The sequence below is a fragment of the Diospyros lotus genome, chromosome 4 (genome assembly GCF_014633365.1).
Source record: "Diospyros lotus cultivar Yz01 chromosome 4, ASM1463336v1, whole genome shotgun sequence".
Classification (NCBI taxonomy): domain Eukaryota; kingdom Viridiplantae; phylum Streptophyta; class Magnoliopsida; order Ericales; family Ebenaceae; genus Diospyros; species Diospyros lotus.
The window spans coordinates 11,134,519-11,160,606 of NC_068341.1; the positions used below are offsets into that span (position 1 = coordinate 11,134,519).

General features: G+C 37.0%; 2 protein-coding genes across 8 annotated transcripts in view; one reads left to right on the forward strand and one right to left on the reverse strand.

Annotated features, from left to right (window-relative positions):
* The first annotated feature begins 295 nt into the window (after positions 1 to 295).
* LOC127798828 (kinesin-like protein KIN-4A) lies at positions 296 to 15,144 on the forward strand. Of its 2 annotated transcripts, none has more exons than XM_052332451.1 (26): positions 296 to 789; positions 2,183 to 2,329; positions 2,423 to 2,572; positions 3,248 to 3,501; positions 3,850 to 4,037; positions 4,120 to 4,244; positions 5,354 to 5,390; positions 6,211 to 6,302; positions 6,448 to 6,558; positions 6,667 to 6,780; positions 6,950 to 7,043; positions 7,254 to 7,366; positions 7,904 to 8,002; positions 8,087 to 8,200; positions 8,305 to 8,421; positions 8,507 to 8,587; positions 9,411 to 9,482; positions 10,196 to 10,289; positions 10,531 to 10,562; positions 10,655 to 10,752; positions 10,841 to 10,939; positions 11,153 to 11,374; positions 12,652 to 12,814; positions 13,204 to 13,359; positions 13,441 to 13,747; positions 14,696 to 15,144. In XM_052332451.1, exons 1-25 carry the CDS (start codon positions 667 to 669, stop codon positions 13,663 to 13,665), a joined length of 3,120 nt encoding a protein of 1,039 aa, XP_052188411.1. In that variant the 5' UTR covers positions 296 to 666; the 3' UTR covers positions 13,666 to 13,747; positions 14,696 to 15,144. The 2 variants fall into 2 exon arrangements, with proteins under 2 accessions (XP_052188411.1, XP_052188412.1); XM_052332452.1 differs by lacking the exon at positions 296 to 789 and adding an exon at positions 1,116 to 1,134.
* A 216-nt stretch (positions 15,145 to 15,360) lies between these two features.
* Positions 15,361 to 26,088, reverse strand: part of LOC127798829 (uncharacterized) — a 31,220-nt gene continuing 20,492 nt past the window's right edge. The window contains exons 2-5 of one of the 6 annotated variants that reach the window (XM_052332456.1): positions 25,916 to 25,994; positions 25,526 to 25,598; positions 23,251 to 23,504; positions 15,361 to 16,118 (exon numbers count right to left, since the gene is read on the reverse strand). In XM_052332456.1, coding sequence (XP_052188416.1) covers positions 15,753 to 16,112 — 360 coding nt within the window. In that variant the 5' untranslated portion in view covers positions 16,113 to 16,118; positions 23,251 to 23,504; positions 25,526 to 25,598; positions 25,916 to 25,994 and the 3' untranslated portion in view covers positions 15,361 to 15,752. The remainder of the gene's footprint in view (positions 16,119 to 23,250; positions 23,505 to 25,525; positions 25,599 to 25,915; positions 25,995 to 26,088) is intronic. The other 5 variants (XM_052332457.1, XM_052332455.1, XM_052332458.1 and 2 more) reach the window with 5 other exon arrangements.

Sequence of the window (26,088 nt, forward strand, 5' to 3'; positions counted from 1 at the left end):
TACTTGAAATTAACAAAAAAAAAATAAAAATACTAATTAGAGGCTAAAACACTTATTAATCTTTTACCATTTCCCCTCCGTGTACTGTTGACTTATTATCAAGGGAAGGTATTTTGTAAAATTTGAAAATGCCGGTGGCTGAATAGAAAGTTTGTTAAAATGTATGCGTCTCACTTGAATGGTAGGGAGGCCAGAATGGTAATAAGAGGAGGGGATGGGGGCGGAAAGGGGAGAGGAGTGCCGCGTAAGAAATTGATAAAACCACTTAACCGCCAGGGGCAGGGGGGAGGTGGCTGCGGCTGGCTGGTGTGGTGTGGGTGTGGGTGTGGTGTGCAGTGAAGACCAAGGAAAATGATAGTGGTTGTTGTTGATGGCTTTGGCTTTGTCCTTGGCTTTGGCTTTGCTGGCTGTTGGCACTTTTTCACGCTTCCATCTACACTACCCCCTCTCCCCTTCATACATCCATTCTCATTCTCTCTCTCCCCCCCCCCTCTCTCTTTCTCTCTGTAATTTTCCTTTCCCCCTCTAGCGCTCTCGGAAACTGCCCCCTGTCTGCATCGCTTTCTTCTCCGCAAACTTCCCAAATTCTGTGAATATTGGGCTGTTTTCCACACTGCATTCTCAGGAGCAGCTGTTTTCTTTTTGTTCTCGAGCTCTCTGCTTCCAATGGAAGCCTCTACGACGGAGGATTGCTGTGTGAAAGTCGCCGTTCACATCCGTCCGCTCATCGGCGACGAGCGGCTTCAAGGGTGCAAGGATTGCGTCACGGTCGTTTCGGGGAAGCCTCAGGTGAAAAATAAGTGGTATTCATTTGTTGGTAATCAGCTTTCATTGTCGGGCATTTGGATTTTTTGTTTTTGATAAATGAGCATTTGGATTAAATGTGAAGTGACGAGTTCTCGGAAGATCTGGATCTCGTGAGGCTGACTCGAATCTCTAGATTTTTTTTTTCTTTGTTTGGACATCAGACAGTCATGCATTTTTTACTCCAACAAGTAGAGTGTTCTTTGCCTGTTCTTTTTTAAAAAAATTTGGGGCGGATTTCTAACCGATTTCCGATGCTTCCACTGTTGGGTTGTGAAGGTTAATGGAATTCCAAGCATAATTAATTAGCAGAATCCACCGACGGTCTGGGTCTGGCTGCTTTTCTATTTACACCACCAATTTCACAATTTTTTGGGGCTTTCCGCATAATTTCTATACGATATGTATTCTTGTCTATATGCATGTTGTTCTGGAATATGATTTAGTCATTAAATTGGCTTATGGAATGGCCTTTGTAAGTTGGGCGCCGGGATTGGCTCTCTAGAGCTAGACATGACGCAAAACGCAAAGGCTGTCCTTTCATGTGCTTTGCTTGATTTGGATCATATTTGTATTTTTGCCTGTGTTCTTCTGACTCTAGTATCAGTTGTCCCATATATGTACCAAACCTCCCAAAAGATCTTTTCCAATTTGGGAATTACAGATTAAGGATATTTACATATGTTCAAGTCTCGTATTTTGCAATAACATGCAAATTATCCGATATTATTTTCTATTTGTAAGTGCAGTCGCATACTGTTCAATTTTTGGGGTCAGATTTTGTTCTTCAGCTCGTTGGTTCTTGCTTATAATGTTCTCATTCGACTTCTGATGCCATTACATGGCCTGATAAGAATGTGATTTTTTTTACAATTCTACTGTCTTAAGAATGCTATCAAGCTTCTCAGAATGAGTCATTTTCTCAAGATGGGAATACCTTAAACCACAAAGAGGATATTTTTAAATAATTTCAAGTAGTTTCAGGACATTAGGTCAGTGTACTGATATTTGTATTTGTTTTCCGTAAAAGTGGTTGCGGTTCCTGAGGAAAGAAGAGCTCTCTACTGTTCCGTAAAGTGATTAATCATGCTTATATGTTTACCTTGCATACCTTCATGAATAGTTTAATTGATGAACTCCCGTTGGAAGAAAAATTGTAATGTCCAGGAGGAAGCAACTAAACTGATTAACATGCAATTTTTCTTTTTTCTTTTTCAGACCAAAGTTATACTTCTTAATTTCACCATTGTGAACATCACATAACTACTCACATAAACAATACAAATCCCTGTCAATTTGTCATTAACATTTATCTCATATTTCTATATTTGATCAATGCCTACTTAATCCCTTTTGGGCTAATGTTGATTGTCTGCAGGTGCAAATTGGCACACATTCTTTTACTTTTGATCATGTCTATGGGAGTACTGGATCTCCTCCATCTTCCATGTTTGAAGAGTGCATTGCTCCCCTTGTTGATGGTTTGTTCCAGGGATATAATGCCACCGTTCTTGCTTATGGTCAGGTAATGCTTTAATTGTTCATGGTAAAGTATTTTCTTTATTGAAGCTCAAAATTCCTCGAAATCTCTGGTAGTTGATGTTTCAATGTCATGCAGACTGGTTCGGGCAAAACCTACACCATGGGTACTAGCTTCAAAGATGGTTGCCAAACAGGATTGATTCCCCAAGTTATGAATGCTTTGTTCAGCAAGATTGAAGCTTTAAAGAATCAAACAGAATTCCAATTGCATGTTTCCTTCATTGAGGTTCATTCAATTCTTTTTTCTTATCAATTCTATTTATATATGTGTTATCATGCCCCATATTTTTCCTTGTTTCTTCTGGCATATTTATTTCAGCTATTGGTACATTGCTTGATGACAATACTGATCAACAAAGGAAATGGTTTAATGATGAGAATAATAATGTAATTTTGTAACACTTAAAACCACCAATATAAAGCATGCATGTGGCATTTATGTGTATTTTAATACTTCAATATGGTTGTAAAAGGACAGCAATATTATAACTACTTAAAAACACATAAAACAAGTGCATGACATATTTCTGCAAGATTTGTTTACCCAGGATGTATCTGCATCATAAATGAAGGAAAACTAGATAAACTAAGTATCCATTGTTAGATATATGCTTTTCAAATTTGGTACACTAATTTATTGTTAGCATAGCATGAAACTTCATACTGTTATGAGCAAATGGCATTGAAAGATATATGCTCTGTTACTGCATCCTCTACAACTTTCTATCTTCATTAGTTAGTTTTGGATTTTATCAGTACCTTGTGCTTCTGTTTTAGCCACCATTTTCTTGCTCCATGTAGCTGTTTTTCTTTTTCTTTGTTTTGTTATATCTCTCTTTACAAGTAATATTTTATCATCTATTCTTGCAACAAATTTGTGATTGAAATTTTTTTATGTAAGATCCTAAAAGAGGAAGTACGAGACTTGCTGGATCCCACTAATGGGAATAAATCTGAAACTACAAACGGGAACACGGGGAAAGTAACTGTCCCTGGGAAGCCACCAATACAGATTCGTGAGACATCAAATGGTGTCATTACACTAGCAGGAACTACTGAAGTTAATGTTAGAACGCTCAAAGAAATGGCTAGCTACTTGGAGCATGGATCTTTGAACAGGGCAACCGGGAGTACAAACATGAATAATCAGTCAAGGTTGGGCTCCCCTTTCTATCTTACCTTATGTCAGTGCATGGAAGATAGATCGTAGACACCATGTTAGGATGTCATTTTCTGTTTTTCATGGTGTACCAAATAATAAGTTGTACTCTAAATTTTAATTCTTTGAACTTGGAGAACTAGATTATATATCACTTTCTATTCACTGTTCCAAAATTCAAAATTAAATTTGTGTCATGCCTTCATTGCTTGATGATTTGGCCAATGAAGTGGATGTGGAAACATTTTTAAATGGTTTTTAATTAATCTGAGGTCTTGGTAAATTTGCTGTAGTTACATGTGTCTGAAATGACAAATAATTGCTTGTTGATTTGTTTTATGCAGTCGGTCACATGCCATCTTCACCATTACATTAGAGCAAATGCGTAAGCTCAATGCAGCTTTTCCTGGTGACAGCAGCCTTAATGAGAGTATGAGTGAAGAATATTTATGTGCCAAACTACATTTGGTTGATCTTGCTGGATCAGAGCGAGCCAAAAGGACTGGTTCTGATGGCCTGCGCTTCAAGGAAGGTATGGAACTTGCTTGCTAGGTGTTGCATCTAAAAGAATATTTGGTTATAAAACAATTCTGTAACATGCTTCCTTTGAGCAGGTGTTCACATTAACAGAGGGCTTCTTGCACTTGGTAATGTTATCAGTGCGCTTGGTGATGAAAAAAAGCGGAAAGAAGGTGTTCATGTTCCTTACCGAGATAGTAAACTTACTAGGCTTTTGCAGGTTCAACACACTTTCAGCATTCAGTTGTTGTGTTATTGTATTTTTATTAATCAGAAGCATATAGCCTGTCTCAGTCTTCCCTGGAGTGAAAACCATCTCCTTTTGTGCTTTTTTAAATTTATATTCCACACTGTTAAAAATATATTTGCATTTTTAAACCCAAAAGAGGTGAAGACTTGTCATCTAGTATGATTTAATTTCAATTAAATAGCATGTCAAGTCTTTTTCCACTAGGCAGGTTGGCTACAAGTGGCTCCAACCCATTTTTCGCTCTATTCGAGTAATACAGTGCATTGCTGTATTCGAGTAATGCAGATCATTGCCTAGATGGTTTAGGGTTCGAGTAATACACTATGCCCCAGCAAAATGATATGTTGTCTATAATTCATGAGATGATTTGAAAATTTTTATGCAGGTTGTTAGCAACCTAACCCAATCCTCTTTTATCTGGGATTGGTATTGGCTGTGATAAAAAGCAATACCTTTAACATTAGAAGTGTTAAGGGGACCAATCAAATGTTAATAGTAAATGATGTCTTTACATTTCTTTGGACATAAATCTTCCCTTTTGCAACTTCTCTTCAGTTATATACATATGACTCAGATTATGTGGAATTGCCTTCCTTTCAAATCACAGTCTATAATTCTTTATGGCATGCCCACATTGCAATTGAAAAGCACTGGTCAAGTAAACTGCAATGAGACGACTGGATCAAATGTCATTGGTTGGAGAGGAACCAAGATTCACTTATTTAGTCTTAATACTGAAGTAGAATTGGCACTCACTAAATGAGATTGAAGTCATAGTACATCTCAACAAATGGGGTAAGAAAACTAACACATCAGACTTATTGAGTGACCTGATTGCACTAATTATATTCACTATATAATTGTTGAGCTATTTGGAAGTTGGTTGTTGGACTTGACATTTGGTATGAATTGGTCGTTGATAATAAAGTGGATGATACCAGTTACTGTGCTAGGAAGTGCCTTATTGGCAATTGGAACCTCTGGATCTGCTCTTAATCTCCTTCTGCTTATTTGTTTGCCATTATGTTTTTTTTGGTTTGTTTTTGCATTTTTGGTCTTACGTTTTGGTATTTTGGCAGGATTCTCTTGGTGGTAACAGCAGGACTGTTATGATTGGTAACTTCTTCTTTCTTTTTGTTTCTTTGAACTTGTTTCTACTTATTTGAGAATGTGATGTTGGTTATGTTGACTTTTCAAGGATCTCCTTTTACTGGTTTGCTACAAGGGTGTTAAGAAAACCGTCACTGTTTTTGGCACATATGCTTTAAATCAAAATTTACTTCTGTTCTTGTAAACTTGTCTTGATTTAACACAGTGATATGTACATGTACATATTTCCCAATTTTTTCTGCTAGACACCTATTTTGTTTCCCTGTCCTTGCAATCCTTGTGATTCCCAACAAAATATTTTGTTGATTTATGAGGCATTAGCTTGGTTGTTTCCTTTGTGCCAGTAAATGTAGTGAAATACATATTCAAGGGAAAAATAAATTGGAGGACTGCTTTAGGTGCTTATGGTGGGCTAAAACTAGTTGTCCTTGGAGAGAAGATGAACTGATAACATTGACTTGTGCTTCTAGTAATGCTTCCCAACAAGAATAATGGGCTGGTATTTGCTATTTGATCACTTTCATTCCACACATGCACTTCTGTGTTGGATACCTATTTAATTACATGTGAATATTTTTTAAACTAATTCTTTTGCTTTTTGCTTTGTGGTCTCAGGCTAATGTTGCCTGGAATATATAAATATAGATAAAATGTGCCAGGCTAAGAAGTATTCTTGTGCTTATTAATTGTTAGGATTTCCTATTGAGATGGGATACTTAAAAGTAGTATCTGTGTCCTTTTTCAGTTTTTCTTGCATTGTCTTGTTATTAGTTTGTGCAACCTTTTTATGGTTTTGCTTACCCCTATTAAATTACTGCTTTTCCAGCCTGCATTAGTCCTGCTGACATAAATGCTGAGGAAACACTTAATACATTGAAGTATGCAAATCGTGCTCGTAACATCCAGAATAAGCCTGTTGTAAGTTTATCAAAAAATTACAAACCCTGGTCCCTCTCCTCTCCCTACTCGTCTCTGTTTCACTTGCCTTTTTGCTACATTCAAGTGACTCTTGTACTTGTCTTGTAAAGAGTTGTTGAAGAAGTATATTTCTAATGGCTGACAGGTTAATAGAGATCCATTATCAAGTGAAATGTTGAAAATGCGCCAACAGTTGGAATACTTGCAGGCAGAACTTTGTGCTCGTGGAGGAGGAGCTTCATCTGATGAAATACAGGTAACTTTTGACCCTATAGTTTTTTTAAGTGTCAGATTGAACTGTTGGTCTTTATTTTGATTTTTTTTTCCCTCCTTTGGAGATATAGTAAAAGTTGCTTTACTCTAGATTCTTAAGGAAAGGATTGTCTGGCTTGAAGCTACTAACGAGGATCTTTGTCGCGAACTTCATCAATACCGGAGCAGATGTGCTGTTACAGAGCAGTGTGAAACAGACATGCTAGTATGTGATATCTTTGGACTAGAAATATACTCAGTTCCCCACTGCAGGAGTTAATGTTTTAAAAAGTTCATTAGATATGAGAGTGAATTAAATGTCTAAATGCACTTAGTTATTTGTTGTATATATTCTTGTTCTCTGTTATTCTCACGCATGGAATTTCATTTTTGAGGTTGCCGGCACCTGTTCTGTGAAGAGTGAAGGGCTTAAGAGGGGCTTGCAAAGTATTGACTCATCTGATTATCAAATGGGTGAGAATATAACAGGTATTATATTGTTTTTGGGACTTTAGCCTTATTTTGTAGTCAATGACTTCAGCTACCTTGACCCCTCATTCTTAAACTAAGAAGCCCAGCCTTTATTTTTGTTGAGGAAGCTTGTCTTACTCTTTCTTTACCTCCTCTTTCCTCATTCTATTAGAGATAGATTCTCTTTTCCTTTTTGTCTTTCTCTTTAGGCTAATTCCATTTTTGCAGGCGATTCTAGTGAAATTGATGAAGAAGCAGCAAAAGAGTGGGAGCATACACTTAGGCAGAACTCTATGGATAAAGAGTTGAATGAGTTAAATAGACGTCTAGAGCAGAAAGAGGTACAGTTTTGGTTTCAGAATCACATTTTAGAACAAAATCAGTTGTCGATTCAAGAACTATTGCCTATTATTAACTTTTTAAAAATCTTGACTAGAAATATGCTTTACTGAAATTATAAAATCAAACTACAGGATGTGGTTTGCTATGCAATAACTAAGTTCAAATTCTTGTAGAAATATTGCGAGCATAGTTTCACTGGTATGTTTGAAAGGCTATGACAAAGAACTATCCCTTTTGTGATAATATTACTAGAAGTTTGATGCTAGACAGAAGAAACTACAAGTAGAATAGGCTTGTTGCCAAATGAAAGCTGGTTCTTCTGAGCAGTTCTATGTCGTGGTTCTATGTTGATTGTTGTGGTTATATTCATATTTCCATACAAACAATGTCCTACATCTCATAACTAGTTGAATGATTATCCTGTTTCTTCTATTTTTTCCTACTGTATCATTGCATTGTCATGTGCATTCCTGAATGGAACTTCTGTACATGGTCCTGGTTTCTTCTAAATTAATTTTCGTGTTATGTCTTTACAGTCAGAGATGAAACTTTTTGGAGGATTTGACACAGTAGCTCTTAAGCAGCACTTTGGAAAGAAGATTGTGGAACTTGAGGATGAGAAAAGAGCTGTTCAGGTAATTCAATTGTCTTGTAATTCCTTTTATCATTCATAATCTTGAAAAGTGGTGTTCATTTTTCCAGCTGATTTGTTAATGCAGCAAGAGAGGGATCGGTTGTTGGCTGAAGTTGAAAATCTGGCTGCTAATTCTGATGGACAAACACAGAAACTGCAAGATGTCCATGCACAGAAATTAAAAGCACTTGAGGCACAGGTTATGTATTAACCAAGTATAAGATGCTGTTACTTCTTGATTTCAAATATGTGTTTTGTAATCTGTTCTAACGAAAGAAAATGTCCAAAATTTGTTCACTTCAGATTCAGGATCTTAAGAAGAAACAAGAGAACCAAGTCCAGATTTTAAAGCAAAAACAGAAGAGTGATGAAGCAGCAAAAAGGTTGCAAGAAGAAATACAGTTCATCAAGGCACAAAAGGTTGGAATATGTTTTGTTTCATTAGTGCCTTCATATTCTTTATCTTATTCTAGTGTTAGCAGCTAGTTTGCTTTTGAGATTGTAGGTTCAATTGCAACAAAAGATAAAACAAGAAGCAGAACAATTTCGTCAATGGAAAGCCTCTCGGGAGAAGGAGCTCCTGCAGGTGTGCATTTCTTGTGAACTGATCTACTTTTAATTGTATGGATTTGAAATATTATACCATCAACTTTTGAAGCTAATGGCACCATTTAGAAGTTCATTTTGTGCAACCTTCTAGTTAGGTAGTGAAATAATTCACCCAGAAAATCATTAGGCAAGGTTATGCTCTTTAAAGTTAATACTTCACGTAGATGATTATAATGGCAAGCACACACTGCTATCAGAAGTTCATTTTGTGCAACCGTCTAGTTAGGCAGTGAAATAATTCACCCAGAAAATCATTAGGCAAGGTTATGCTCTTTAAAGTTAATACTTCACGTAGATGATTATAATGGCAAGCACACACTGCTATCTGTTGTTTTGTGCAAGGATACATGTTTATTTGAACTATAAGCCATCCCAGATTGTACCCCTGCATAGTGATTGGCTTCATGTCACGTTGTTCAATAAATTTTTCTGTTCTTTTCTTTCTTTATCTTATCTTATCTTATCTTATTATTATTATTGTGATTTTTTTAATTAGACAGTAATGGTTACTCTTTTCAAAATTGTGGAAAGAACTGTCTTGAGCATTATGGTTGGTATAGTTAAGTGATCAATCTAGTGTGTAATTCCCTGCTCAACAAGAATCTTATGGCACTTGGTGCATTACAGGATGCTTATGTGGTAATTGGAGTTTCGTTCTTTATGATATAATATTAGACTTCACTTTGTGTGCATGGGTTATCTTTGAACATATTTGGTGCCGTTCACTTGTAAATTTTGATTGGAAGAGTTACCACCATATTCATGCTCTTTCCTGTACTAATTCATATTTACCAATGCAGTTACGGAAGGAAGGAAGGAGGAATGAGTATGAAAGGCATAAATTGCAAGCTCTAAACCAGCGGCAGAAGATGGTGAGTGTTATTCTTTGTATCTTCTATTGTTCCCTGGTCCTTCATCTCTAAAGCCCGGTCTAATGTGACTATATTGACACTCAGTTTCTTTGCCAAGTCTGAATTCTCGTCCAACTGGATCTTGGATCTTTTGTTTTTCTTCATTGTTATTCTTTATGATGAACTAAATGCTCAGTGGTCAGTGAATCACTCATCAAATATCAAAAAGTAGCAAGTTTATTTAACTACTACTTTTGGCATGTGAGAACTTGTGAACTTTCTGCCTAAATTCATGGTCAGAAGTCCGGCTGCCCAAACTTGGTTGTTCCCGTTTATTTTTCTTTCAACAGCATTTTTTTAATACTCTTATCTGCTGTTCCTGCTGTTTTACACAGTAATGGTTTATTTTCTGGTTGTATGAGGCATTACTTCTATGAAATGCTTGGATGTTTGGTATTTCTTGACTTTGGGTTAATGAATCAATATGACAACAATCACAAGCCGTAATCCCACTTGGTGGGGTTGGCTACATAGAGTCTAGATCTCCAATTAGCTCTACTCCATGGCCATATCCTGGGTTAATGAATCAATAATTCTCCAAAATGGGTAAAATGATTTTTCTGTGAAACATGTTTTCTTTGTGGGCTTAATCTCTATTTTCTAAATATTATGTGAAAAAAAAAAAAACTGTGTTATATTTGACAAGGTGACTTCTCTGTTGGTTTGAAATTCAGGTGCTTCAGAGAAAAACAGAAGAGGCTGCAATGGCCACCAAGAGGCTAAAAGAGTTGCTAGAGGCACGCAAATCTGTGTCACGTGACAACTCAGGTGTGTATATGCATTTGAGTCATACTTAATTCCTTTCATAAACTGCTTGTTTGGAATCCCTGATTTTGATGGGATGCAATTGTTGGACATGGCATTAAAATGTTGAAGATCTCAATTGAAGAGTCTTTGTTTTTGGGGCTTCTTGATATAACATATCTATCTTTCATTAAGAACAAGGGCGTTTATGTGATATTCCCTTCCCATCTACTTTCTTGTTTTCTGATAATATGATTCTTTCCAGTAATTGCCAATGGAAATGGGGCTAATGGTCAGGTAAAGCAGCTGCACTTGTTCTTCTTACTAGATATTAACCATGCTGCTTCATATTTGATCCTTTAACTAATTTAACCAAAGTTCATTCTCAGATCAATGAGAAATCACTGCAACGTTGGCTTGATCATGAGCTTGAGGTTATGGTAAATGTTCATGAAGTTCGCTATGAATATGAGAAACAAAGCCAAGTGTATGTATTTGTTCAAACTTATTTTGATCAATGGGCTTAATTTGGGGTAGTTTCTAAAACAACTTTTCTGCTTTTCTGCCATTTCCAGACGAGCTGCTTTGGCAGAGGAGTTGGCAGTGTTGAAACAAGTTGATGAATTTGCAGCGAAGGGGCTTAGTCCTCCTAGAGGAAAGAATGGTTTCGCCAGGTGAAACTTATTTTCCATTATATCCATCTGTATTCATTTCTATATATCTCAAATACAACCCACCCATGATCCAAAACCTCCTTTTGCTTGTCATTTTTAGGCTTGAGACAGGTCAAATATTACTGCCAACTGCATTGAAATAAATAATTTAGTAGCTTAATTTACTTCAACTATATTTAAGCATATTTTTGTGCTGGTTTTTTATTTGTTTAGAGTATCCTCCATGTCACCAAATGCCAGAATGGCCAGAATTTCTTCTCTTGAGAACATGCTAGGCATTTCGTCAAATTCACTAGTGGCAATGGCTTCACAACTTTCTGAAGCAGAAGAACGGGAGCGTGCCTTTAGTAACCGTGGACGGTGGAACCAATTGCGCTCAATGGGAGATGCAAAGAGCCTACTTCAGTATATGTTCAACTCTCTTGCAGATGCAAGGTTTTTTCTTCAACCTATATGATTATCTATATTTTTATCATGTCATTTTTTCTTAAAGTCCTTACATTATATGTTTCATCCAATAATGAAAAGTAATGATTAACCATGGCATACCTTCATGTACATATTTTTGTAGTTAACCACGCCCTGAGGCTGGTTTAATTGGAGTGCCAGTTTTGGATTGTGAAGTTTGTAGGACCCTCATGACATCAAGGATCAAGATTTAAGTTATAAAGAAGCTTGATCTAATCATTCTGGAAATCTGAGACTATCATGCTCCATCTTTGCTTGAACTCTCCTTCAGTAGATACCAACGGTGGATTTACATCACTAATTCACTGAAGCCAACTGATTTTGCTCATGGCAATATTTGTTAGTTTGAGCCAACTTCTAGCTAAAGCAGCTTCTATCTTATGCTTCAGAACTTACATCTGTGTTTTACATCACAAATTGCCTCAATTTTGACTCAAAACAGCCACACTCACAAACTCAAGAATGTGAACTATGAAGAAAATACTTTCATCCATGGAATTAGAATTCCTAACAACAAGGCCACTAACTTGGAGGAATATGAGTCTTTCCTTGACAAGCCACTTACCCCTTTTAATGGTGGGCTTGGTCAGTTATTCTTAAGAATATTCATAGTAGTGGCGTGCAAGTTTACTTCAAGACACTAGTTACTCTTCTTCTAGATCAGTATACAAGGGGGCTACAGTGAATTTATAGCCCAACTACATAGTAAAAAGAATTATAGCCCAACCTTGAGGTTTTGTTGATAGCCCGATCTTTACCTGCAACAGTACTTTTTTTGCTGCAATGAATTAATTTAAATTTATATGATCAGTAGTGAAGCAATTTATTGGAACCTGTCCACTTCAGGGGCTGGAATTGGAAGAGGGCAAACATTTGTTCACCTTTTTGGCTCACTCTTTTCACTCTCTTTTGACTAGATGGGGATTGCTAGAAATATATGTACAACATTCATTGAATGATTTGACCCAAGAAGATAGCTAGTTATTGTTCTTGCAAAACTTAAAAAACAAATTGTGGATTTTCTAAAACTGAATATTATGATTGTATTTTACATAACTTTCATTTGTCATGTTATAATATGCTTGTAGGGTTAATAATAGAAATAAGCGGGTTCATTAATTCTAATGGACTCTTCTGTCTTCAGCACTGATCAGTTTGATTTGGTGGACTAGAACCTTCTCAAATGTAATTGTAACTTCCCTTGAAATGGTCAAAATGTTAAATAACAGTCTCTGCTGCAACAGGTGCCAGTTGTGGGAGAAAGAAATTGAAATCACAGAGATGAAGGAACAACTAAAAGAACTTGTAGGTCTACTGCGACAGAGTGAATCAAGAAGAAGGGAGGTTGAGAAGGAGCTCAAATTGAGAGAGCAAGCTGTTGCAATAGCATTGGCTAATTCGGCTTCGGTGAGATTACTTGTGTCTAATTTTCCTAATTGCATCACATAGCCATCTTATACTCAAGGAATATGGTTTTAACTGTCTAGCCATTTCAAGGCAACCATATTAATAAACTTGAAATTGGAGATTGAGCTTCAAATCTCTTATGGGTGCATTGGTGGTGTTGTGTCCGGTGACTCCATGGGCAACATTGCAGCTCCAATTTTTTGGAATGGTGGAATATCAGTGTGCAAAGTGTTCTTATTGATGGATCTCAATAGGTTACAAAGACATTATGGGAGCACAATGGCTCTTTCTATTTTTCCTAAATATGATGCTGCAAAACACTTCCGTCTCTATCCCTTCCCTCATACTTTTTTGTCTCATTCCTTTTAATGTCTACAATTGTCAAATAGGTGAACTCCCACAATTCTCTGAAACACTTTGCTGATGACATGAGTGGTCCCTTATCTCCAATGTCTGTGCCAGCACAGAAACAGCTTAAATATACGGCAGGCATTGCTAATGGCTCCGTCAGAGAGTCAGCAGCCTTCATGGATCAGTCACGAAAGGTTGATTTCCTTTGTGTTGAAACTTTCTTTTATTAGCTCTTTTACTTTGACTAACCGTTACATGCCCTTTGTTGATGGCAGATGGTGCCAATTGGGCAATTGTCAATGAAGAAATTAGCAGTTGTAGGGCAAGCTGGCAAGCTATGGAGGTGGAAGAGAAGTCATCACCAATGGCTGTTACAGTTCAAGTGGAAGTGGCAGAAACCTTGGAGACTCTCAGAGTGGATTAGGCACAGCGATGAAACAATCATGAGGGCAAGGCCTCGTCCTCAGGCTCTGCCAGATGTGATGTATCATGGTCATTAGTTAATAGATGCTGCTGTATATTCATCTTTGACCCAGATATGGCTCCAACAGGACTCAGTGAAGAGCACAGAGACAATTGCAGGTATATCTTGTTGACTTTGATGAATTGGTCTCCTTGTGAAGGGGTTAATATTTTTGTTTTATGTGACATCTATGTGCGTCTAAATCATTTCCTAATTTGAAGGACCAACTTTTTATTCAACAAGAAGCAAACAACCATGACCTGAGAATTCATGGGAGTTCTGTGTCAGTATCACATATTCATCAGACACCAACTGTTATATGGGACATTTCGAACACACTTTGTGATGCATCTAGATGTGTGTTCTTGTGTCTAAATGTTTTGAGAAGTGTATAGACGTGGGACACATTTGTTGACCTGTACTTGCTCTGCAGACTTTGGTACGTGTCCAGCACTTGGCACATACTAATAAGATTCCACCTATTAACATCTCATTGTTGAGGCCTTTTAACTTCAAACCAGCTTTCAATTTGCTTATGATTAGAACTTCTTAAAGTAAGATATTAGTATTCATAGACCTATTACCACCTCATTGTTGAAACCAGCCAATTTTAAGAATCCTCAAAACTAGTTTTCAACTTGCCTATGATTAAAAGTTTTGAAAATAAGATACTACAACTTAGTTTCTTTTGATAAGCATATATTATGCTGTCTTCACGGCTCTTTAATATGTTGAATGTGGAATAATACCCTTGTAAATTTGAAATTAATATGATTTCCATGGTTCTATATGTAAAGAAATATAAATTTATTTGTTGTCATGGTATGTGCGTACGTATATTCTTTTATTAACATATGCTCAAAGTGCCAACCATGGTCGGTTGGAATGAGCTTCTTGACTTCACCGTAGTTCAGCTTGGAAGATTATGGTTATGCGTACTGTGCTTGGATTAGTAATCCAGTTCTTTCCTTGATTTTGCAAGTACGCAGCTTTTTTTTTTCCTTGTTTGTCAATTTTGGTTTTACATTGTATTCATCTAACTTGGCTTCTGCTTCCTATTTGTCTAGTTTGTGAAATCGATGTTGTCAAGATCTGGCTATAGCTGTCCTGGAAGAGCTGGATTTTGGGTAAGTAGGTGGTGTATTTCTGAAATTCAAGTGCTTTGGGGTTACTGCATCGGAAGCATCTTGTAAAGCCATCTGATGCCATCGATGGGTCACCCAACTAGTCAAAGGAAGTAGCAATACAGCGAGGGAAGGAGGAGATCATATGCTTGTGCTGGGGTTCTCCTTTCTCATCATCATATACATTTCTGGCAATAACGATTAGTTTGTTTTGAGGAAGGAAATCTCCACAAAATGTTGTTTTTCTTTTTTGTTTTTTCTTCCATTTTCTTTTTGGTTGCCCCTCTTCTCTTTTTTTCTCTGTGTTTATTGTGTGTAACCAGCATAATGATTTTGTTCAAAGAATTGAATCTGCAACAATTTTAGTACAGAAAAATGTTGATTTGTTGGAATATTTGTTTGTTCTGCTTCTTGTGTAATTACATTGATTACTGTACATCATCTCCACCTCCCGCCCTTTGAATGATCCATCCTCAAGTTTCACGTTCTCAATTGACAACCCATGAATTTCAACCTTCAGTCAATCCCAACTGCAATGACGAAATGTGGCCTCCAATTAGCTAGACAACCAAAAATCACTCTTCCATATCAATTTGAAAGGCATCTCATACTGGTTAAGGATGTCTCATTCTCTTATTGCTTATCGAAGTACATAGGGTTTACATCTGCGCAGGACAGCCAGTTAACCACACTGCTTAGAGCACCGGGGTCCCAAGATGAAAGTGTTAAAAGATGTACAATTCAAAACACCAGCTTGAAAGACACTCAAGAATTTACTGTTTGTTTATTTTACAACAATTTGAGGGCTACATGTTTCATGATTCTGAGATTCAGAGGCATAAAATAGCGAATCGCTCTGCTGCCATGTTTGACGCAACCACATGCAAATCCCATGCATAAACTTCAAAGTCCTGCTTGTAAATGACCAATTCCACCACACTGGACTGGCAGCAGGAGCTGTAATCGGCAGCTATTAGGCTGACAGTTCTGTCAACATAATTCAGATTTTGCTGCACCAGTACATGTAGTGTTCATCTCTGCGAGCATTACCAACTAAACCTCCACACTGTAAACATACAAAGCTGCTTCCGTCTGAGACAGCATCGAGAACAATTTGCTTCCGCCCACTCTCTGCAAGGATTGAAGTTCCATTAGCATCTAGTTCAATTGATGGCAGTGCCGTACTATGTTGAGATTGTTCAGATGGCGTAGGCAAGGCTTCAGCAATTGCACACTCGGCAAATAAAGAAGCCAACTCATCAGCAGCTGCATTTGTTTGCAGTTTGTTTCTGTATTGCTCACGTGCACGGTTCAGGGTCTGAAATACAGCTTCATCTCCACCTTTGGATTTCATTGCCATCACCACCTGTTACCGAGAGGAGATAAGGACAAAGATTCAGAAATTCTCCAAAGGGAAATTATTTGTCTGTTGCTCATCTTTCTATTGTAACTGAAAGCTTTTTATTCCCCAAAGAAATATATTAGTATACAAGGCAAACAAAACAAGCATTGAAGAAGATTTAAGAACTAGGTTTTTGATTGAACAATGCCATCAAAGAAGCTTCAAAAACTTCTAAAAGTAACAGAAAATAGATTGAAGCTGAATTGAAGTTTACTACATAAGTTTAAAAAAGGCGATTCAATATGATTCCATTGCTAATCATATCTTATCCCAAATCTTTTATCATTAACATCTGCATGCTTTTAGTTCAATATCCAAAACACTGCAATACCTGTAATCCCCAATTTTAACAAATTTTCTAAGTCAGCCTGCAGACAATCACTTAATAACCAAGACATTTGACCAAATGAATCCAAGCCTCATTCTTTTCTTCCATCATTTAGTCGTCATTATTTTCATTAACTTTTCACAGCATATGCCCAACCATAGCCAGCACTGTTTTTTTTTTTTTTTTAATCCTAGAACTGTCTGAACAAGTGCTTCCAAATAACAGTCATAAAGTGAATTGCAGGTAAATCAATAGAAAACAAAAAGATGCTATGAAAACAGAAACTGCTATAGCATTTAGAGGTCAGCCCAATCCCTGAAGCAGTTGTCAAAGGGTGGTAGAAAAGAAACAATGGAAAAGGTGCCCCCTAGCATAGCTAGTAAATTTTATTTCAAAGACTTTTGATTGAGTTTCGACTTCAGCTAGGTTGGCATTATGCGCAAGGGAAGTGCCTTAGTGGCCCAAATCCGCTGGACCAAAAGAAATAAGGAAAAGAAAATGATAACATGGAAGAACCAATGGCACAGAAAGGCTTTAAGATAGAATATTACAAAATGGCAGCAATATTAATCAATAATTTCTCTGATATTCTCATGCCAAGAAAATTTGGGGCAAAATATTCCTCTTCATTGAGGGGTTTCCTTTTCCCAAGCGCCCCCCCCCCCCCCCGCCCTACTTCCACCAAGTTCAGGAACCTACATTAACCACTTAAAAGACCAAACTAACATGATAGTCAATTTTCTGTTCAAAGTAAAACAGTGCACCTCATACACGATAAAAAGATGCTTATTTATCAATTGAAAAATTACCTGCATTATATTTTGACATCACAATATCCCCCCTCTGTTCCTCCCTCATCAAATCAAACCATGACTGCTCATAGGCAACCAATAATCACCACATGAACACCATACCCTGACAACTCCATCCACACTTTTACCATTGCCAAACTCATTTATACACATCCCACAGCTGCCCCCAGAATTCATTTCAAAATACAAGTTACATACATTTGTAAACATGAATAGCCAAGCCCAAGCAAACACCAAAACCCCAAATGATGTATATACACATACGGTTGGTTCTTTGACAAAGAAAGAGGAGGGAGGAGGATGACGACTTGGGTTGGCAGGTGTCGATTTCAATGCATTGGTAAATAAGATCATGAACAGACAAGAAATTGCAGAGAAGGATAAAGGGGGGTTGCAGGGGGAATGATGTGATTCAGATGGTAGTTGGCAAAGGAAGTGAGGCTGACAGGGCAAAGATTGATGCAGTTGCAGAAATAGAGAAGGGGGAGGGAAAAGGAAGAACAGAATGATATGCCAAAGGAGGTGATTATGGTGGAAAAAGGGCATTTGAAAAAGACTAGTTGTTGTCATGGTTTCTGGCTATGGTGGTTGTTGTCCCCATGCTCTCTGACTTAAGTCATGCCCCCAGGTTTTTCCCACTTAATTAGAAAGAAACTGGATATGGTATAGTGAATTAAAATAAATAAAAAAAGGATGTTTGAGATGGTTTGGACATGTGAGAAGAAGCACTTGTGAGGGAAGAAATTTGTAGCAAAAGAGAGAGAGAGAGAGCACAAAGAAAAATTGGTGAGAAACCCTTAAAACATAACATAGGATATAAAGGCCTTATAGAATACAACCACATCTAGATATAGCTGGAGATCTAGAATTGATAAAGCCTAACCCACCTAGTGATATTAAGGCTTACAATTGTTGTTGAAAAAGAGTATTTTGGGCTTCTATTTAACTTTTTAACTCTCAAAATTTTGTGCTTAGTTCAGGCTTTAACATGAATTAGCATAGGTTCAAAGTTGGGGGGGGACAGTTTAGCACATGGGAGCCATGTGCAATTACCACAAGAATAAATAATCCAAACAACAATATAATTTCTAAATGAAGCATGTAAAAATATTTTAAAATTCCAAACATTAAGAATAAAGGTCATTTACAATACAAAAAATGTGCAAAAAAATAGAGGAAAAAAAGAAAAAATAAACATCTCCAGCATTGAACTGGAGCATCTATGGAGAAAGGGAGACCAATTTGGTCCCTTCAAAGAATGGGTTTTTTTTAATAGGTTTTTGAATTTCAACTAGTGTTTTGAGAGCCGGATTGGATTGGACAGTTGAATCAAAAACTAACTAGGAAATCAATCTAGGTCATAGCTAAAAACCACTTGTCAAAAAATCGGCCGATTTTTTACGAGAATTGTGGTTGGACCAGTGAATTGGCCGGTCTAGGCTGGTTGAACCAATCAATTTTTTTTTAAAAAAAATAATTTTTTCCTTTCATTTTTTATTTTTAAATGTTAGAAAATACAATAATAATTTGCAATATTTGAAAGGAGTTGAGGTCAACTATTTAAATAGCATCTATCATTTCAATAATATAAGGATAATTTTTGTTTAATTTTTTATTTTTAATTTAAATATTTGATCATGAGTTTTATTTTACTTTTAGGCCTAACAGCTGATTTATTGTGAACTTTTTGCCAATTTTCAATTTAATCCTGTTTTGAGAATTGTTTTAATTTATACCTAAAACTTTTAAGATTGTTTGTAATTATATCCTAATTACTTTGGCACGTGCTTCTGTTGATGTGGTGAGATGAGCTGGCACGTTGATGTGTCTTAATGCTGACTCATCAAACCAACCCATTCAAAACTCTAGGCCTAATCACTTGATTTATCCTAAACTTTTCACCAATTTTTAATTCAATCCTGTTTTGAGAATTGCTTCAATTTATGCCTAATATTTTTAGATTGGTTGCAATTGTAACCTAATTTGCTCTAGGACGTGCCTCCACGTGGTGAGATGAGCTACTATGCTGATATGTCTTAATGCTGATTCATCAAGCCAACCCAGTATGGGTGTTCACCGATGTGGCAGAAAAGACCTGCAAGGCCGTGGCTTCTCAGAGACTTCCGAGGAATTTCCCATGTCGAGTAGGGGCTGTAGTCGAGGTAAACAACTTGGAGTGACATTAAGTCGAAGAAGGAATTGGCGGGAAAGAGAAGTTTTTGTTGTTGAGAAGGAGATGCTGGAGCAAGTTGAGCTCGAGGAGACTAGGGACCAACCCAGTGAGTTGGTTGGACATGACCTCAAATTGCTCCAAGGCAGTGAGGTTCGCTACGCTCACCGACAGGGACCCCGTTAAGCCTCGGTGCTCAATTTGGACTTGGGTAACCCAGTTGCCATTGTAGCCAACGAGCCCACAATTGTAGGGGTCTGACCCAGCCCACTCAAGAGAAGTTGGTGGGTTCAACGCTACCCTTAGCTCTAGCGTTACCATTGCGTCGCTCGAGCTCGGCTGGCCGTGGACTGATGCCAAAACCCATATCAAAGACAACACGAGAAGATGACCCAACTAAGGGTTCCCCATTTTCTCAAGAAAATTAGCAAGAAACGATGGGAAAATCACTAGAAACGACACTAGGGTTGTTTCATAGTAGGGACAAATGGCGTCATTTTAAAGTTTTGAATGGGTTGGCTTGATGAATCAACATTAAAACACATCAACATGCCAGCTCAACTCGCCATGTCAGCAGAAGCACATGCTAGAGTAAATTATGATACAATTGCAACCAATCTTAAACTATTAGACATAAATTGAAGCAATTCTCAAAACATGATTAAATTGAAAATTGGTGAAAAGTTCAGTATAAATCAGGTGAAGCCTAGAGTTTTGAATGGTTGGTTTGATGAGCCAATATTAAGACACATCAATGTGTCAGCTCATCTCGCCACGTTAGCAGAGGCACATGTCAGAGCAAATTAGGATACAATTGCAACTATCTTAAAGTATTAGGCATAAGTTGAAATAATTCTCAAAACAAGATTAAATTGAAAATTAGTGAAAAGTTTAGAAAAAATCAGGTGATTAGGCCTTACTTTATCATAGATTTGAGTTAATATTGTTGTATACATTTTTTTAACTGTAGGATAATTAATGTCACTTAATACACTTTTAAATCTATTAAGCCTTATGCGATATATTTTACTTTTTTAAATTTTTTATCATAATTTTAATTAATATATATTTATTTTATAAAAATACATCTCGATTTGACCCCGATCAGACCACTGAACTGTGGACCTCTCCTCTTCTTGGTTTGATACCTTGATTTGGTTTTCATAAGACTGATTCCAACTATTAAGCACCAAGATTAAATAATCTAAAAACAGGGAAAGAAAATGATCATCAGGATTGATGCTAGATAAATGGTTAACCAAAGGGATAAATAGTTGGTCCAAGAAAAAACAAGCACAAATTTTTAGTGATACCTTCCTGATTACAGAGATAGTATAGGATAATATAGTTGAAACTTATTTAAACATCCTAATTCCAAGGTCTTCAGCTCAAAATTTCATGATGCTACATTAGTGGAAGAGGATCTCCTCTTTAAACCCTCACTTGCCATCTTCCGAATAACAATATTCCCACTTCCCTAATCACTCACGACACATGCATAGTCAAAGCTTATTTAATTTAAACATTCTATTTCTGTAGTCTTCAGCTCAAATTTTCATGATTCTACTTGCAATCCTTTGAACAACAATAATCCCACTTTCCCAATCAATCATGGGATACTTTATTGATTGGTGGTCAAATTACCGGTCAAATTTTGCAGCCTAGAGTGGCGTTCCTCTACAACTAGGTCCCCCCCCCCCCCCCCCCCTCTCTCTCTCTCCAAGTTTTCTCCTTTTTGTGCAGCCCTTGTGTACATATTTGCAGAAGTTGCTCCAGATCATATGTAGGATTAGTGGAGGGATTTTCTGGAATGGAGAACTGATGCAGGACAGCAAGAAGTATTGCAGAAGATTGGAGGAGAAGAGAAAAAATTTCAGGGAGGGGAAAGAAGAAATCCAGGGAAGAAGTAGAGATCAAATTTCTACTCTAATCAAGCATAGGATCAAATTAAGGATTGAAAAATACTGCCAGAAGAGGAATATAAGTTTAGCAGTTCTATATAATATGAGTATACTAGAAAATTTGTAAAGACTAAGGCTAAATTATGCCAAAAAAATGTTAAAGAAAAAAAGAGGAGGAAGAAGAAGAAATATCATTAGAAGTCAATGAAATTTAAATTTTACCCATAAAAACAAAGAAAAAAAGAATAATGATAAAAACAGCAACAACAGTTCAGCAAAATAAAAAAATGTGGAAAAAAGAACTGCTGTGGCAAAAGCAATCAGAAGAAGAAACCTGACTGCAGCAGCTGCAGCCACATAAAAGAGAAGAAAACCTGCTGCAGGAACAAAGGAAAACAAAAATAGGAAAAGATACTGTGCTACCATCAAAACTGCTGCTGCTAGAAGAAGAAGAAGAAATAGTGAACAAACTTAGATGCTTAGGAAGAAATGCTCTAAGTGGCTAAGGGGTCAATGGAATTAAGTTCAATCACACTTTGCATTAGATTGTATGCAGCATATATATACAGAAGCTGCTATCAGCTTTCTCCTAGAATCTAGGAATTCAAAAACAAATTTAAACTTGCAATACAACAACAGATAAGATAGAATTTAAACTTGAAAATCCGTTTTCCTCCTATCTTTATGGAACAACTGTAACTGGTTATCTTCTTTTGAATTCAACCTCTTTTTCTTATCATCTTATCTCTTCTTTAAACGAACTGTTCTTATCCATCATTTAATTTGGAATTTCACTCTAATCCGGAATTTCTGTCACAGTCGCTGAGACTGCTATCAACTTCCGCCCGAGGTGTACTAGAATTGGTTAGGGAATGGTAGTAGAAGAGAAAGGTTTAGAGAGAAGAAGAAGATTGAGGGACAGAATAGTTTGGGAGATAGAGAGAGAATGCAGGGAGTAAATCTGGAATTTGTTGATTGATTCTCGATAACCATTCTCAAGAGCCGTTTGGGCTTATATAGCTATCCTAGGGGGCTGCCACAGCAAATTGCAGCTCCCATAACCAACTATTTTGTCATATCCCAAACACCTTTACAGCTGGATATTCTCTCTAACTAACTAGTAGCTGGAATAAAAGAGAATTCTATGGAATAACAAAGAAACATAGCAAGCAATTAAAGACATAGCAGGAAAAAATAAATCCGTAGCAAAACTTGGCATGGTTCCGTGATAATTTCTTCCTCAACACTCCACCTCAAGCTGGTGAATAAATGTATCTCAATCTCAACTTGCCTCTAATTTGCTCAAACCCTGTTTATTCATGGCCTTAGTGAGAATATCAGCTTCTTGTAAATCTGTAGGGATATATATAAGATTGATTCCACCATCCTCAATTTCCTGCTTAATGAAATGTCGATCAATTTTCACATGTTTCATCCGGTCATGCTAAACTAGATTTTTTACCATACTGATGGACAATTTGTTGTCGCAATATAGCTTTGTAGGGATAGTTATTGGCACTTGTAGATCTCCCATAAGCTTCCCAAGCCATATCATCTCACATATACCTTGAGCTATAACTCGATATTCTACCTCAGCACTGCTTTTAGCCATCACACTTTGTTTCTTATGTCTACATGTCACAAGATTCCCCCATACCTTAGTGCAATCCGAAAGTAGACTTATTGTCTTCTAAAGATCCAACCTTTTATTCCTCGATCCTCATTCTTTTTGAACATCAGCCCCTTTCCAAGAGTTCCTTTAAGGTATCTCAAGATATGATAAATAGCATTGAGAAGTTTGCTAGTGGGTGAAAGCATAAATTGACTCACTACATATGTAATATCAAGTCGTGTAAGAGATAAATAGATTAATTTTTCCACTAACCTTTAGTATCTACCTTTTTCCACGACTGTTTCTGTGCCATCCTCTATAGCCTTCTAGTTGGGTTCCAATGGTGTGCTAGCTAGCTTATAGCCAAGCTTACCTGTCTCCTTCCGTAGATCCAACATATACTTTCTCCTGGAAATAAAGATTCCCTCCTTACTCTTTGCTACTTCCATTTCTAGGAAATACCTTAGTTGTCTTGGGTCTTTGACTTCAAATACTTGCTGTAACTAACCTTTAAGTCCCTTTATTTCCTGCACATTGTCACCAGTAATGATAATATCATCCACATAAACTGTTAGGATAATTTTCTGACCATTAGTTGCATGTTTAGTAAATAAAGTATGATTAAACTGCCGATCAAATTGCCCTTGTTTATACCTAGCTAGTTTAAAGTTGTACTAAATCTTTTAAAACATGCCTAGGGGATTGTTTAAGTCCATACAAGGACTTCTTTAACTAGCAAACTTTTCTTCCCTAGCTTCCGTCTCAAATCCAGGAGGAATTCTCATATATATTTCTTCTTCTAAGTCACCATTGAGGAATGCATTTTTTATGTCTAGTTGGTGTAATTCCCAATCCAAATTAGCTGCAAGAGATAATATCACATGTATAGAATTGAGCTTTGCAACTGGTGCAAAAATCTCTTCATAATTTAAACCATGTGTTTGGGTGGAAGCCTTAGGCCACTAACCTGGCCTTCTACCTCTCAATACTCCCATCAGGTTTATACTTAATAGTAAACACCCATTTACCACCTACCACCTTCTTGTCTTGAGGTAATCTTACCACTTCCCACGTGCCATTTTTCTCCAATGCATTCATTTCCTCCATTATAGCATTTCTCCAATGTGGTGTTTGTAAAGCCTCATAGATATCTCTAGGAATTTGCACTTCACCAACTTTGTAGTAAATGTCCTGAATTGCAAAGACAACCGAGAGTATGCCAAATGATTAGAAGTTGGATATTTCGTACATGATCTCACCCCTTTTCTCCAAGCTATTGGAATATCCAAATCATAGGGTTCTGGTTGTTCTGGTTCTGCATTTTTTGTCCTTTGTTCCTCCTCAATAGGCATTGTTATTACAATTCCTTCTTCAAATTCCCGTCTTCCATCCTCTTCAAGTATCGGACCTTCTTCTGGGGTTAATGACTGGCCTTGCTTTGATTCATGAGTCCTCCTTCAAGAGTACACCAGAGGTGGTGGTTGAGGAACTTTGGACTGGTTGTTCTCCCCCTTGATTAGTTACATAAGTAGGAGTACGAGTAATCAAGTTAACTGCCTCAAGACAAAGTGAAAAATCCTTACCTTGCTCTGCACTAGAAGTCACCCCTGCAGAGGTATGGTAGAGTAATAATAGTGATCCTCAAGAAAGGAGACATCAAAAGACACAAAAAATTTCCTAATGTTTAGGACAATAACACTTGTAGCCTTGTTGTGTGGGAGAATAGCCTACAAATACACACTTCAAAGATTTTGGTTTCAATTTGGTGTGATAGTTATGCACAAATGTTGTACACCCAAAGACCTTTGGAGATAATGAATTAAGCATTCGAATAAGAAAATGATAAGTAGCCAGAAGAATACTTAAAGGAGTCTTGAACTTGAGAACTCAGGTAGGGAGTTTATTGATAAGATAGACAGTAGTGAGTATGGCTTTTCCCCAATAGAATCTGGTAAACATTAAGGATCTAACTGTTTCAAGCAAATGTCTATTCTTCCTCTCAGCCACTCTATTTTGTTGTGGGCTATAGGGACATGTACTTTGGTGGATAATTCCATTCTCACTGAGATAGGTTCCAAACTCGATTGAGAACTATTTCCTTCCATTATCCGACCGAAGGATATGGATTGATTTTTGTGAAACATTGAGTATCATTTGATGGAATTTTTTGAACACAACATACACCTCAAATTTTTCCTTTAGTAAAAACACCCAACAAACTCTAGCATGATCATCAATAAGGTAACAAACCAACGAGTGTTAGTTAGGTTTGGAGTTTTTGTTGATCCCCATACATCACTATGCACTAAATAAAATGGTTTAGTTGGTTGATAAGAGTGAATAGGATGTGAAGCCTTTGTTTGTTTAGCAAGAATACATTACTCACAATCGAAAGACTCGCTTTCTTTATTGACAAACAAATAAGGGTACAAATTTTTTGGGTATCTAAAGCTTGGATGGCCTAAACGTTTGTGCCACAATTGAATACTAGAATCTGAGACAGCAAAAAATGAAAATGGATTATGTAACTTAGATAAGGTAGGAGTACCAGCAGCTCCATTAACATAATATAGGCCTTCTTTTCCCTCAACATTGCCAATAATCTTCCCCGAAATTAGGTCCTGAAACACACAATGAGTTGGAGAGAAAATCACTTTACAGTTCATATCCTCAGTGATTTTGCTGATTGACAACAGATTGCATTTCAATTTAGACACATATAAGATAGATTTCAAATATAAACCAGGTATATATACTGAACCCTCTCCCTTAGCATAAGAAATAGTACCATCTGCCATAGTTACTTTTATGGTTCTATCACACCTTTTATAATCTGACAATCCATGCAATGAACCGGTCCTATGGTCTAAGGCTCCTGTATCTACAATCCAATCATCTGTAGATAGCAATTTAGAGAGATAACACTGATGGAAAGTACCTTGTTCAACAAGGGGAACTGTTGGCTTTGGGGTTTCCACCAAATCTGATGATTTTGTAACTCGTGTCTGGTTCAATACCTGTTGCAATATTTCCAATTGGTATGCGGTTAAGGTAAAATTAGTCACTTTACCTTCTTCAGTATCAACTACATAGGCCATTTGAGTTTTTCTC

Coding starts and splice junctions, on each gene's coding strand:
- LOC127798828 (XM_052332451.1), top strand. CDS start 667: ATGGAAGCCTCTACGACGGAGGATTGCTGTGTGAAAGTCGCCGTTCAC. Junction 790..2,182: donor TCGTTTCGGGGAAGCCTCAG/GTGAAAAATAAG, acceptor GATTGTCTGCAG/GTGCAAATTGGCACACATTC. Junction 8,003..8,086: donor ATGAGAAAAGAGCTGTTCAG/GTAATTCAATTG, acceptor TTGTTAATGCAG/CAAGAGAGGGATCGGTTGTT.